This window comes from Marmota monax, unplaced genomic scaffold, assembly GCF_021218885.2.
Source record: "Marmota monax isolate L192 unplaced genomic scaffold, Marmota_monax_Labrador192_F-V1.1 WCK01_AAM20220418_F8-fsc00994, whole genome shotgun sequence".
NCBI classification, from domain to species: Eukaryota; Metazoa; Chordata; class Mammalia; order Rodentia; family Sciuridae; genus Marmota; species Marmota monax.
Genome location: NW_026692893.1, coordinates 50,817 through 64,534, shown reverse-complemented (window position 1 = coordinate 64,534; position 13,718 = coordinate 50,817). Strand labels below are relative to the sequence as shown.

The following is a 13,718-nucleotide window of genomic DNA, read 5'->3' as shown; positions in this document are numbered from 1 at the left end:
ATACAGAACAGTTATTATTAGAGGATGGGAAAGCAGGGTGGTTTTAGAGAATTAACTGGCACCAAAATATAAATCAGTGATAACTTCTAGCATTATACATCACAGTGGGGCAATAACAGTTCACATAATCTGTTACATATTCTAGAAAGTAAGTCAGTCAAAGTCCCCAAACACAAATTAATGATAAAAATAAGGAAATTACCCTGATTGGATTGGTACATATTTTATACTTGTATAGCACAAAGTGTGGGATTGGGTTCTTTGTCTTGTGAATTTGAAGAATGATGGGGTTGAGGTTGTGGCTCAGTTGTGGAGCACTTGCCTCGCATATGTGAGGCACTGGGTTCTATTCTCAGCACTGCATTTAAATAAGGTCCATCAACAACTAAAAAATACATATTTAAAAAAAGATTTGTTAGAGTAATAGGAGGGAGGGAAGGAAGGAAGGAAGGAAGGAAGGAAGGAAGGAAGGGAGGGAGGGAGGGAGGGAAGAAGGAATGGAGAGAAAGAGAAGGAAGAAAGAAGAAACTCTCCAAAAACAGGGATCCCAAGAAAGGGCTACTAAAGAGTGGCTGTTGTCTAGGGGTTTATATAAATCTATAGGGTTAAGGAAAGCAGCCTTGGACCCAAGGCATTCAGTGTGTACAAGCTCTTCACACACCCTTTGGTCTAATCAGGTTACTGTGCCTTTTATTGGGGGGGTGAGCATCGGGGTACCAATAACAAGATGTCTCACTTTAAAATTTTCTGCTTATATAGGAGTTGGTGTGACCTCGATGAAGCCTAGCTCAAATCTGTAGTTTCTAAGTCCTGATACACAGAAACATGATCTTGAAGGAGCCCAAGTTTCCTGACTGCCCATTTTAACCCTTTCTCTCACCTCATTTGTGTTGAAATATTATACTATACTCCATATGTATGTACAAGTACTATGTTCAAATTTTCACAAAATGGTTGAAATGGAAACATTAACTTCCATGATTTGATCATTACATACCATATACATGTATTGAATTAAAATACTTCACCCTGCAAATTTAACAATTAAAATTATAATTGTTAAAAGTGGCTGTCTGGAATGCTACCCCTTTTAATAAGGGAAGGCTGGACTTTCCAGAAGACCATGTTCTTCCTTACCTCTTTGCCTTCCCTGTCTTGATTCTCTTCAGTACAGCTTTTTGCTGAAGAGTACTTCATCCACAAATCATAAGCAACCTAAGTGTTTCAGTTTCTGCTTCTAAGAAACTTGACCTGTGAAACAAGTGTGTGTACACCTGTGTGTATGTAAATGGATCTTACACTGAAGAACAGAATACATTAATAATTTAAATTTAGATATTTGTTCATATAATTAGACATATGAATGATAAGAAGAAACAAAGGAGTTAACCATTAGAACCTAAAGAACAAAAGACCAATGCAATTAGATTAACATGTATACTATCATTTTCCTAGAAATTAATGTCACCAAATAAAACCATTATTTTATAGGTAATTCAACAAAGGAAGTGCCGCAGTCTGGCTGGGCACAATCAGGAGCCACTTGTCAAAAGAAACTAACTTTATTTTTAGAACCACACACGACAAACAAAATAGTCTCTCAGGAAAAACCCTCAGAGCCTCAACTGCCACCACCGGCTTTCCCCAAGCCTCTCTCTCCCACACAAGCTTCTCTCCACCTCCCACAATCCTCCTGCTCTTGAGGCCGATTGGCTGGGTCACGTGGGCGGAGCCAAAAAAGTCCCCCAATGAGCAGCTCCGTGGTCTGAAAGGGCAGGGAAACAGCCCAATGAGCATCACCGCAGAGGAGCCAATCAGCTAGATGTTGCTGGGGCCGAGGAGCCAATCAGCTAGATGTTGCTGGGGCCGCTGTGAGCCAATCATCAGCTAGCAGCTGGAAGTTTGCTGGGGCCCCTTTGGCTGTGGCTCTCAACATCTCCCCCTCTCTGTTTAAACAACAAGCATGTGGCTTAGGGACCGTGCCTGTTAGGCAGTCCAATTCAACATATGGTCCTTACCCGTCATCGGATGAACTGACCTCTAGGCGTCAGCCTCCTGTCTTAGGTTGGTACCACTGCAATTGGATCATACCCATCACTGACTACCGGTCCAGCATACAGCCATACTTATGGATAGGCCTTTGCACCTGTGGGGGGGTGAGGTTCTTTGCCTCACCTCTGTTGGCCCCCAAATTTTAGACCATCACTAGTAGAGGAGGATGCAAAATGCCATGACATTAAGCCAATTGAGGGCTCCTTTGAAAAATTGTACCACCGGTGACATCATCAGCAAAAATACCCCAACACTACCACAAGTCGCTGCACCAACAGATAGTTCACAATGCATACAGGTGAGCTCACAATGTGTCCAGGCAAGTTCTGCAAGCAGTTCAGTGATGGCTATTGTAGAAGCTGTAGATTGGTTTTATCTTTGACTTCACCAGCACTGGGATGAAGATAGGAATTCTGGCAATAATGGCTAAAGAAAAAATTATGTAACATTACAGAAGGCACTAAAAGAAAACAATTTTCTTAACAATTTACATTGTCTTCACCGGCACTGGGATGAAGATAGGAATTCTGGCAATAATGGCTAAAGAAAAAATTATGTAACATTACAGAAGGCACTAAAAGAAAACAATTTTCTTAACAATTTACATTATCTTTACGAGAATTATTAAATATAATGAAAAGGAAAGGTGAAAGTAAACAAACAGATCTGTTAACCTTCTTTTTTTTTACATATTAAAACAATCCTCAACAGTTGTTTACCCAATTTAAATTAAACCATATAAATCACGTGAAAAAAAAATATTTGGATCCATTTTATCATGAGCGCTCATCATATATGATATATGGACATACGTACATTCAAACATATAACACAAAACACAAGTGTGCACACATAATATAATACAACACATAACATTATAGTAAAGGCCTTATAACTTTTTACAGGTGAAATCTCCATTGCAATGCTTAAAAACTCTATAGTCAAAAAATAGAACTGATCAGCAAAACATTAACCTAGGTCTGTATGAGCTCAAAAAACAAAATAGAACTTCATGATATGGCAAAGGGCAATAATAAAATAGATATTGAAAAAAGCATCCTGGTTCTGTTGCAGATGTAAGAATAGCCAAACTGGAGTTTTGGATATCAGTTGTTATGGATTTGAGCCAAATCATCTTCTTTTTGGTCTGTAGAAATTGCTTTAGTTAATCTTTCTGGAATCCAAATCGGCTGCTGTTCTCCCTGTGGAAACACATAAACAGACCCCCGACTCCAGACAATCACTGGGTCAGGACCTTGGTTAATCTCTGTGGAATCCAAATCGGCTGCTGTTCTCCCTGTGGAAACACACAAACAGACCCCCGACTCCAGACAATTACTGGGTCAGGACCTTTCCATTGTCCTGTTAGAATATCCTTCCAAAGTACCTTGGGCTTATGTACATTTTTTGGACACATATGCCTTTCCGCAGCACTAAGTCCTGATGAATCCAAATTTAAAAAGTTTAGAGTAAAAAGGGTTATTTTAAGTTTATCTTTGGGGAATATATACCCCTTCCCAATTCCTTCTTTTTGCTTTAATAAGTACATTTTAATAGTTTGATGAGCTCTTTCAATTATGCCTTGTCCCTGTGGATTGTATGGGATTCCTGTTATATGAGTAATGCCAAATGTTGAGCAAAATTGTTTAAAAGAGGTAGAAGTATAACCAGGGGCATTATCTGTTTTTAACTGTTTTGGAACACCCACAGTGGCAAAATTTTGTAAGCAATGAGCTATAACATCTTTAGTTTTTTCTCCGGCATGAAGGGAGCCCATCAAAAATCCAGAAGAAGTATCAACTGTAACATGCAAATATTTTAATTTTCCAAATTCTGGCAAGTGTGTGACGTCCATCTGCCAAATATGGTTAGGTATCAATCCTCTAGGATTGACTCCAAGATTAACTTGTGGTAAAAAGGTCACACAATTTTGACATTGTTTTATTATTTGTCTAGCTTGTTCCTTAGTTATTTTAAAACGCTTTTGTAAAGTATTAGCATTGACATGGAACTTTTTATGAAAATTTATAGCTTCTTCTAGTGTAGAGAAAATATGTATGTCATGTGTAGTTTTATCTGCTAAATCATTGCCCAAACTAAGGGCTCCAGGCAATCCTGTATGTGCCCTGATATGTCCTATAAAGAATGGATCTTTTCTGTCCCAGATTAGACTTTGTATAGTGGAAAGCAAAGAGAAAACAGTAGAAGAAGGGGAAATCCTACCAGCATCTTCAAGAGATACTATAGCATTAACTACATACTGACTATCAGAAAATAAATTAAATACAGAATCTTTAAACATCACAAAAGCTTGTAAAACTGCATTAAGCTCTACCTTTTGAGCTGATTGTTTGGGTACTAAAAATGTAAAAGTTTGATCAGGGGTAACTACTGCTGCTGTACCACTATTTGACCCATCAGTGAATATATTTGGAGCATTCATGATAGGTGTTTTTCTTGTCATTTTTGGAAAAATTACAGGATGCAATGACCAAAAAGACAATAAAGGATTAGATGGTAAGTGGTTATCAAATGAAACATTAGATTTGCACATGATTATTGCCCAAGTATTTAACTCATTAGCTAACTCATCAATTTGATTCATAGTATATGGAGTAATAATTTTATTGGGAGAAATTCCAAACACTCCCTTTGCTGCTTTTATTCCTTTGAGTATTAATTGTCCTACAGCCTCAGGATACCTAGTAAGAATAGTGTTAGGAGAATAAGATAAATGTATCCATAATAATGGACCTTCTTGCCAAAATACTCCTGTAGGAATATTTTTTGTTGGTAGTACAATAAATAATAAAGGCAAACTTATATCAATTCTATCCAAATGCATATTTTCCATATATGTTTCAATGATTTTTAATGCCTTTCTTGCTTCAGGCGTTAACATTCGGGGTGAATTTGGATCTGATGGACCTTTTAGGATATCAAATAAAGGTCCCAACTCTCCTGTTGGTATACCTAAATAAGGCCTTATCCAATTTATGTCTCCTAATAACTTTTGAAAGTCATTAAGTGATTTGAGTTGATCTACTCGTATTTGAATTTTTGGTGGACGGACCATGGTTGAGGATAATAGAACTCCTAAATAATTAATTGGAAAATTTAATTGTACTTTATCTATTGCTATCTCTAGATTATAATTTTTTAATAAGTTTGTAAGTGTGGCATAACATTCTAGCAATGTGTTTTTATCTTTGTGTGCTAATAATACATCATCCATATAGTGAAATATTTGTAGTTCAGGATTTTGATTTCTAAGTGGCTGGATTACTTTGTTAACATAAATTTGACACATAGTTGGGCTGTTAGCCATCCCTTGAGGGAGTACTTTCCATTCATATCTCTGATCAGGACCTTCATGATTCAGTGCAGGGATAGTAAATGCAAAACGTGGACTATCCTCAGGATGAATTGGAATTGAAAAAAATTGTTGCCTAGGCTAGCTTTCAACTCTGTGCTCAAGTGACCTATTTCCTCAGTCCCCTAAGGTCGCGGGTTCGTTCCCCGTACGGGCCACCAAATGCCGCAGTCTGGCTGGGCACAATCAGGAGCCACTTGTCAAAAGAAACTAACTTTATTTTTAGAACCACACACGACAAACAAAATAGTCTCTCAGGAAAAACCCTCAGAGCCTCAACTGCCACCACCGGCTTTCCCCAAGCCTCTCTCTCCCACACAAGCTTCTCTCCACCTCCCACAATCCTCCTGCTCTTGAGGCCGATTGGCTGGGTCATGTGGGCGGAGCCAAAAAAGTCCCCCAATGAGCAGCTCCGTGGTCTGAAAGGGCAGGGAAACAGCCCAATGAGCATCACCGCAGAGGAGCCAATCAGCTAGATGTTGCTGGGGCCGCTGTGAGCCAATCATCAGCCAGCAGCTGGAAGTTTGCTGGGGCCCCTTTGGCTGTGGCTCTCAACAGTAAGAGTTCATATATAAGATTAATTCATGAGTACACAGTGAAATTAATGCTAATTTTAAAATGCACCTGATCCCATGCCCCTCCATTTCTTGGTGAGAATACAGAGAACCAGAGATGGTCAGTAATTTTCCTAAAGTCACCCTGTTGGACTTTAATGAGGCCTTGAACATTTAAGTTTCTCAAAAAGTTATACTTATTATTTCCTATAACATCACAGGGAGGAAAGAATTCTTATAAATGTTACTGAAATCTTTTATTCTTTTTTTCTTTTAACTTTTATTTACTTATTTTTATTTATATATGACAGCAGAATGCATTACAATTCTTATTACACATAAAAATCGTAAACATTATATATTTTATTTACTTTTGAGATGGGTTTTCTCTGTGTTGCCTAGGCTAGCTTTCAACTCTGTGCTCAAGTGACCTATTTCCTCAGTCCCCTAAGTAGCATGTGCCCCATGCCTGCAAAAAATACATTTGAATTAGCAATTCAAAATACATGTATAGAAACATTTTATGTGCTCATTTTATGGCTTTGGGGGAGGTAAAAATAGAAATGCTAATAATCATGTTTATAGACTATCATACACCTAGCACTAAATTAAGAGTTTAGTTATATATTCAATATACATATATGATGGTTTTCGTTCATCAAGGAAAATCTATGATAGAAAATCTATATTTTAGAGATAAGAAAACTGAGATTTCCTCAATGAGAAACATTGTAGATTTCTAACCTGATAGTTTCTAAAGACTGCTTTTAATCAGTAAGCAATTGGTGACTTCACAAAAACTAGGGCTGTGATAATTTTTTAACACAGGAGTCCTAATTAACTGTGCATTAACTTTTTAAAATTTTATTAAATTTTTATGCTAGCCAATTAGTTTTGGATAGCATAAAAATAACATAAAGGTAGTATCCAGATGCCACAGGGTCTTGCAGCAGAGTAGCACTGTGGCCTAAGAAGGTAGCCATGCTTCCTATGTATTTCACATAGCCTTTCTGCTTAGAGTGTTCTGCACAAAGCCCAGGAATACAAAAATAATTTCAAGAAGTAAGAAAAGGAGCATTCCTTTTTTTAAAGAGAGAGAGAATTTTTTAATATTTATTTTTTAGTTTTTGGTGGACACAACATCTTTATTTTATTTATTTATTTATTTTATTGTTATTATTTTTTTATGTGGCGCTGAGGATCAAACCCAGCGTCCCGCACATGGGAGGCGCGCGCACTACCGCTTGAGCCACATCCCCAGCCTGGAGCATTCCTTAAATAGAGTGTAGTGATTCATAATAATGATCAGTAAAAGACTCAGGGATAAGTTTCATTAGAAGAGTAGTTGAAACTTATTATAGCATATTAGGAAACTATTTACCCTTTTAATACAGAGATTAGATAAACAAATGAAAAACAGTTTCAGGATACTCCTAAAATTAGGGAACATGTTGTGAAGGACCAACAATGACCATAGTGGTTGTAAATGCAGAAAAAATAATGTGGGAGATAAGGGAATCAAAGTGAATAGAAACAGTTGTTTAGAAGATTGTTGCTTTGTTAGTAGATTATAGGTATGGGACTTTCTGACTCAAAGGGAACACGTATATTTATTTAGCTTATAATGAAAGTGCTAATATTTGGCAAGCAAAATACCTTATGTAGCATGGTACACATAATAATTATAAAAATATAAATATAAAATTAGAGAAAAATTAGTAAGTGTGAATAAGAAGTTAAATATGTATTTTTCATTTTTTATCCACTTTGCATGAGAATTTCTACCTCTAGCTTAGTAGGTCAAACAACCTCTCATAAAAATTATATGTAATCCCATAGTTCACCAGCATTAGGGGCAGGCTTGTCCAGACACAGAAGAAAAGATGCACGCAAAGTAGGAAACAATAACAATAAAATTCATACTACAAGAAAAGCCATTGAACATATCCCATCATATTTTCATCTTAAAGGTAATATTATTCCCATTCGCATATTTCAAAACTTAAGTCAAAAAATGATTTCCCCATATATATTGGTACAGAAATTTGACCCTGTTCATCAAACTATAAATCTTAAGCTCTTAACAATAAAGACTACTCTTATAAAGTAATCCTGAAAACTCTGATGTTACAATGAGAATAATTTGGTTAAGAATTTTTAAAGTATTGATTGACAAAAATGTGGATAAATTATAGCAACATATGCATTGAACTACAAATGCATATTAGTAAAAATTTATAGCAATTTATTTTTGATAGCAATGTGGAGAATCATCAAATAATGTCAAAATTTCAGTGAGACAAATAGCAATGAAATTTGAAACCACTTGTATGACAAATGCTCTTGCAGACCTTGTTGACCAAGATTTACTTGCACAACCAGACTTTGCCAAAGCAGGAAATAGGTGTAATATATATACAAGTCTGACTTCTCTCTCTCCACCTTGTTACAACAGATGAAACAAATATTTCATCCTGTTCTGAGAATCAACGGTAAGTGGTATTTCCTTTACTTCAGGATGAATATTTTATTATGCCAATTTATTAATAACTTGTTAGTGGCAAAATGATATAATTGATGCATTTATCTATTAATTTCAAAACTATGCTAATAAATTCTATTGAGTAATTATCACAATATACTTTTTAAGCTAAGAAGCTAACAAAAATAGCTCTATCACTTCAAATGTGAATTTTAATGAATTTTTTCATTCTAAAATTTGTAAGATAGTCCAATTTCTGCCTATGACTTTCAGGAGCAATTACATTAGAACTATTTAATAGAAAAAGAAAAACTATTATATGCCTGTGCATACTTCTGCATCAGTGACTTTTACTACTATGAACACATGTGGCTATGCATTAACGTAGACATTATTAGAATATATAACAATGAGAAGTCATCTTTGCTCATAGTTTTAAATTGGTAAAAACAGTTTATTAATGATCATCAACATAAAATATAATTTATCCCATGAAATGTACTCAATTCAAAAAGAAAAAGATAAACTTTCAGAAGTTTTCCAATCAAAAGTTGAACTACTCTGGCTGTCACATTTATGCAGGTAATTTTAGTATTATGTCTATTGTGTGTATTTTAAGAAGGCAGTTTCAACATAAAACGTTATACTTGTGACATAAGAAGTGATTTTGGAGAATATGCCATAGAACTGCCAAAAGCCAACATGAGAGAAATAACACACCACTAGAGAGAACATTTTATTTAAAAGGATTCATTATTGCTTTTCTCCCTGTGGCTAAATGCTGTTCAGGAAGATCTGGGAATGTTTACACTATTGCTAGAGAGGATCAGTGTTGCTTCTTCTGCTAGTTAAACCCAAAATCTAGAATGTCTGCCTGTGTGACTAAACTTCTGAAGGCGGATCAAAAGAAGTTAAATTGATGACAAGTTTCAAGCCCGGGAGCTGCTCTATAATGATGTGTGGGGAAATGAATCAGGGACCCTGAGTTAAGCTCAGACTTGCAAGAGGCAGAGGTAAATAGAGAAAAAAAAGTGTTGGAGTTTTCAAGTTGTGTAAATCAGGTACAGCTATGAATTCCAGTGATATCAAAACAAAACATGCATCTTATGAATTGGCAAGGTAGTTATTCATATTTAGAAGTTTTTTCAAGATTCTCACATGATGAAGTTTAACATTATTGCACACTTTGTTTTTTTTTTTTTTATTGCACACTTTGGATGTTGGCACAGACTATTTGCTGCCTCATAGACACATTATGACATGAAAGAAAGTGACCAGAGTCAGGATTAAATACTACATTTAAAGGTAGAAAACACTGTATCTCATACTTGTCTATTCTGTGACTAGTATGTCAGTATATCTATACCTATAATACACCCACTCCAAGCACATTTGCTGATGTTTTTAAAAACATCTTTTCCTGTCCTACATAATTCTTTAAAACTTCTCTATTATCCTCTTTGGGGAGTGAGGACTTTCAAACCAAAAAACCTGGATTTACCAGTCAGTTCTGCTACTTGACAGTTTATAGTATTTTATTATTACATCTCTGATCCTAGGATTTCCTATCTATAAATTGGGGTATTGGGTAACATTATCTACCACGCAGGTTTTTATTAGTTTGAAATGAAGCCCATATTGAGTGACACAGTGCCTGGCACAAAGCATGCCATCACCACATCTCTGTTGCAATTATATTTGTTACTAACTTAGGACAAAGGGATATTTAAATTATTTTATCTATTTGTAAATATAATCCATATACATTTACCTTTATAGGTAATGCTTAAATAAGATTTGGTTTATTTATTTAGTTAGTTAGATGTGTTAAACATTTTCACCAATCTCATATGCTTGATAATCTTGTTCTTCCTCTAGAATTTTTAATGCTATTTTGTTTGGTCTATCACTTACATTTTCTCATCATCTCCACCAGTCAATATCATTTATCTGCTCCTATAATAACATTAATTTTTTTCAACAAAGGTTTGAAGTCCATCTTATTAAGCAATAAAGATCCCTCAAGTAATAATCCTTTTTATTTTTCAGTACTGGGCATTGAACTCAGGGATGCTCTACCACTGAGGTACCTCCCCATGGTTTTCATTTCTTCTTTTGAGACAGGTTCTCACTAAATTGCCCAAGGTGTCCTAAATCTTGGTTCCTTCTGCTTCAGCATCCCAAACTGCTAGTATAAAAGGCATGTGCAATGGTCCCCAGCTTTTCTTTTAAAAGATTACTTAGTTACTATAGACCAATCTGAATTTTTATTTCAATTAAAAAGAATTATAAAATTACCTTAAGATTGATAAATTTAGTATGTTAGCACATACCAATTAAGAGCATGAAAACAAGTTAATTTACCAAATCTTATGTTCTTTGCTAGAGTTTTAAAATTTTCTCCATAAAACAATTTTTAAAATATTTGTTTCCTGGATAATTTATAGTTTTGTTACTATTATAAGTGGCTTTTAAAAATCTTATTTTTAGGTGAGTGCTGCTAACATATAGCAATGGTGTTTTGTAAGTCATTAGTGCCTCTTGCAAAGTAGTTGTATTCTCTAGATAGATGATCATGTTCTTTGAAAACAATTTAATTTCTCTTTCACAAGACTTACACATATCACACATTTTTTTCTTTTTAATTATTTTATCAGGATGTCTCAGTATTGTGTTAAATAATATCATTAGTCATTCTTTGCTACCAATATTAAATGCAATGTGCCTAGAATTTTTCTAATAACCATTATATTTGCTACAGATATTTAAAATATTCTTGCTACCAAATTAATAATCTCCTCTATTCTCCATCTTTTTAAAGCTATATGTATAGATTGAATTTGATAACATTTTGTCATATATTTTTAGTATATTAATGTAATAAATGTAATGTAATGAATTTCACCAATGAACTTACCAATATAGATTCATCTTTGCATACCTGTTATAACTGTACTTAATCATACTATTTTAATGCATTTTTTTAAATTGGTGAATTAATATTTTGTTTGCATTGCATTTATTAAATAGTTCTATACATCATTTAGTATAATTCTATGCATTCGGGCTGAGGATATAGCTTAGTTGGTAGAATGCTTGTCTCACATGAACAAGGCCCTGGGTTCATTCCCCAGCAGCACACACACATACACACACACACACACACATACACACACACAGATCTATACATTAGACCATTAAGCATCACTGCAATGAAATACCTGAGCAGACTAACCTCAAGCAAAGAGGCTTATTTACTTACTGTTTGGGAAGTTTAAGGGCATGGTGCCAGCATTGGCTCAGCTCTGGTGAGGGACCTCTTCTCTGTGTCCCACAGTGGTAGGATAGCAATGTTCAGAGCACATGCATTAGCAAGCAGTCATGTTCCCAAACAGGAAGCCAGAGTGGGGTGGGGACACTTTTTAAAACAATCCTCCCAGAGAACTGTACAGGTAGTATAGTAGAGCTACTTCACCCCATCCGAAGGGGTGATCCCAAGTCAATTAAGGACTTCCTTCTAGGATCCACTTTTTAAAAGGTAACCACTACTTGCCCATAGTGTCCCTGATGGACTAAGCTCTCAACATAAGAATCATTGGAGGGCAGGCAACATCCAAACCACATCATCCTCATCTTTTATAAGAATTAATCCCTGGATCATTTAAATTTTCTGCCACTTTTTAACTTATTATGTCCACTTTCTCCAAATGTTCTTTCTTCCTAATGTGTATTCTGAAGAATGGCAACAAGTGGAAATATTCCGGGATTAATTCCTAAAATGGATCTAAATAAACCCAGTAAATAAAATAAGCCAATTTTCATAAATGAAATTCAAAGATCATTAAAAACACTGAACTCATGAATATGAAACATATATTAAAAATATCATGATTAAATAGAGTTATATTAGGACTAAAAGGATGATCCAAAATTAGAAAATTCACTGGTGAATTCATCAAATTAATAAAGGAATCAGATGAAAAAATGTTTTATCATTAAGTTCCTACATAGAGTATTTTAAAAAAATAGAAGACAATAAATTAGAAAGAATTGATCATTTGGCAGAAATAGTAGAGTAAAAACTTATAGGAAATATGGCTTTTAAAAAATCAAACAAACATAGGTTTTGGAAGAAAAAAAGGTAAAACTGTAATAGCAATTATATTACATATATTTTAATTTTTCTCAGTTCCTCTCACACAATGGATTTATGTTTCCCTCATGTTTTCTTGCTGACCTGATTCCAGACAAAGTGCTTGTTCCATTACTACCAATATTTGTAATGACTAAAAGTGAAGCCATGATAGTATTGAGATGTGAACAGGAGCGAAAAAATAATTTTCATTACAACTTCAGGCTTGCCCCTACCCTGAAATACACACTACCGTACACTTCACATTCAACACACACCTAATCTGAGAAAATAATTCCTTTTCTTACTTAAGTGAGTGTTTCAAAACATGGTGATACTCCTAATATCAATCAATGTAAAGAAGCAGAAAAATGTGATAGATAGTTGAATCACTTATTTTCCAGAAAGACATTTTTCCCGCATAGATTTGTAATTAGTAATACAGCATCGACACTTGAAATTGAAAACCTTTGAAATCCCTGGACTTGGCTTTTCTCACCTTATCAGGAGAAATCACTAATCTCTTTGGAAGCAGAAAAAGTTTGATAGAAAGGTATATAAAAGGAGAATGTAGCAAAACAACTGTTTTAAAGTGAGAAAATATAAAACAATCTAGAGTCTATTATGAGCAAACAGCGAAGGAAATGTAAAATTGCACTACACACATTCAGAAAGTGTCTACATGCAAGAGAGAAGAGAAGTTTTGTCCTAATTCCTTCCCAAGTCTTCTTGCATGACTGTACTAAATGAATCTGCAAACAGTTCACATTCCACTTACACTACTATATGCAGCAGCCCTAGGGAAAGGGGATAGGTGGAGCTAAATGTGACGATGAAGAAGAAGAAGAAGAAGGAGAAGGAGAAGGAGAAGGAGAAGGAGAAGGAGAAGGAGAAGGAGAAGCATTTTTATGTTTGCCCCATTAGAAACGTTGATTCCCAAACCCACATATTGTCTAGATTCTTACCCATCTCTCACCAGACATGGGTCAGCATCAGAGAAAATAAACCATTACTCTTCATTTTTGCACACATAATAAAATATATCCAGTTCACACTGTGAGGTACAACTATACATGAACATCAGGCTTTCTTAATGGTATGCTAGAAAATGGAGGGCAGGAATGT

General features: G+C 35.1%; 1 protein-coding gene across 1 annotated transcript in view; it reads left to right on the top strand.

Moving 5' to 3' along the window:
- LOC124096664 (cysteine-rich venom protein LEI1) overlaps positions 1 to 13,718 on the top strand; it is an 85,193-nt gene that overhangs the window by 23,874 nt on the left and 47,601 nt on the right. Inside the window, exon 3 of the mRNA XM_058581380.1 lies at positions 8,435 to 8,471. Coding sequence (XP_058437363.1) covers positions 8,435 to 8,471 — 37 coding nt within the window. The remainder of the gene's footprint in view (positions 1 to 8,434; positions 8,472 to 13,718) is intronic.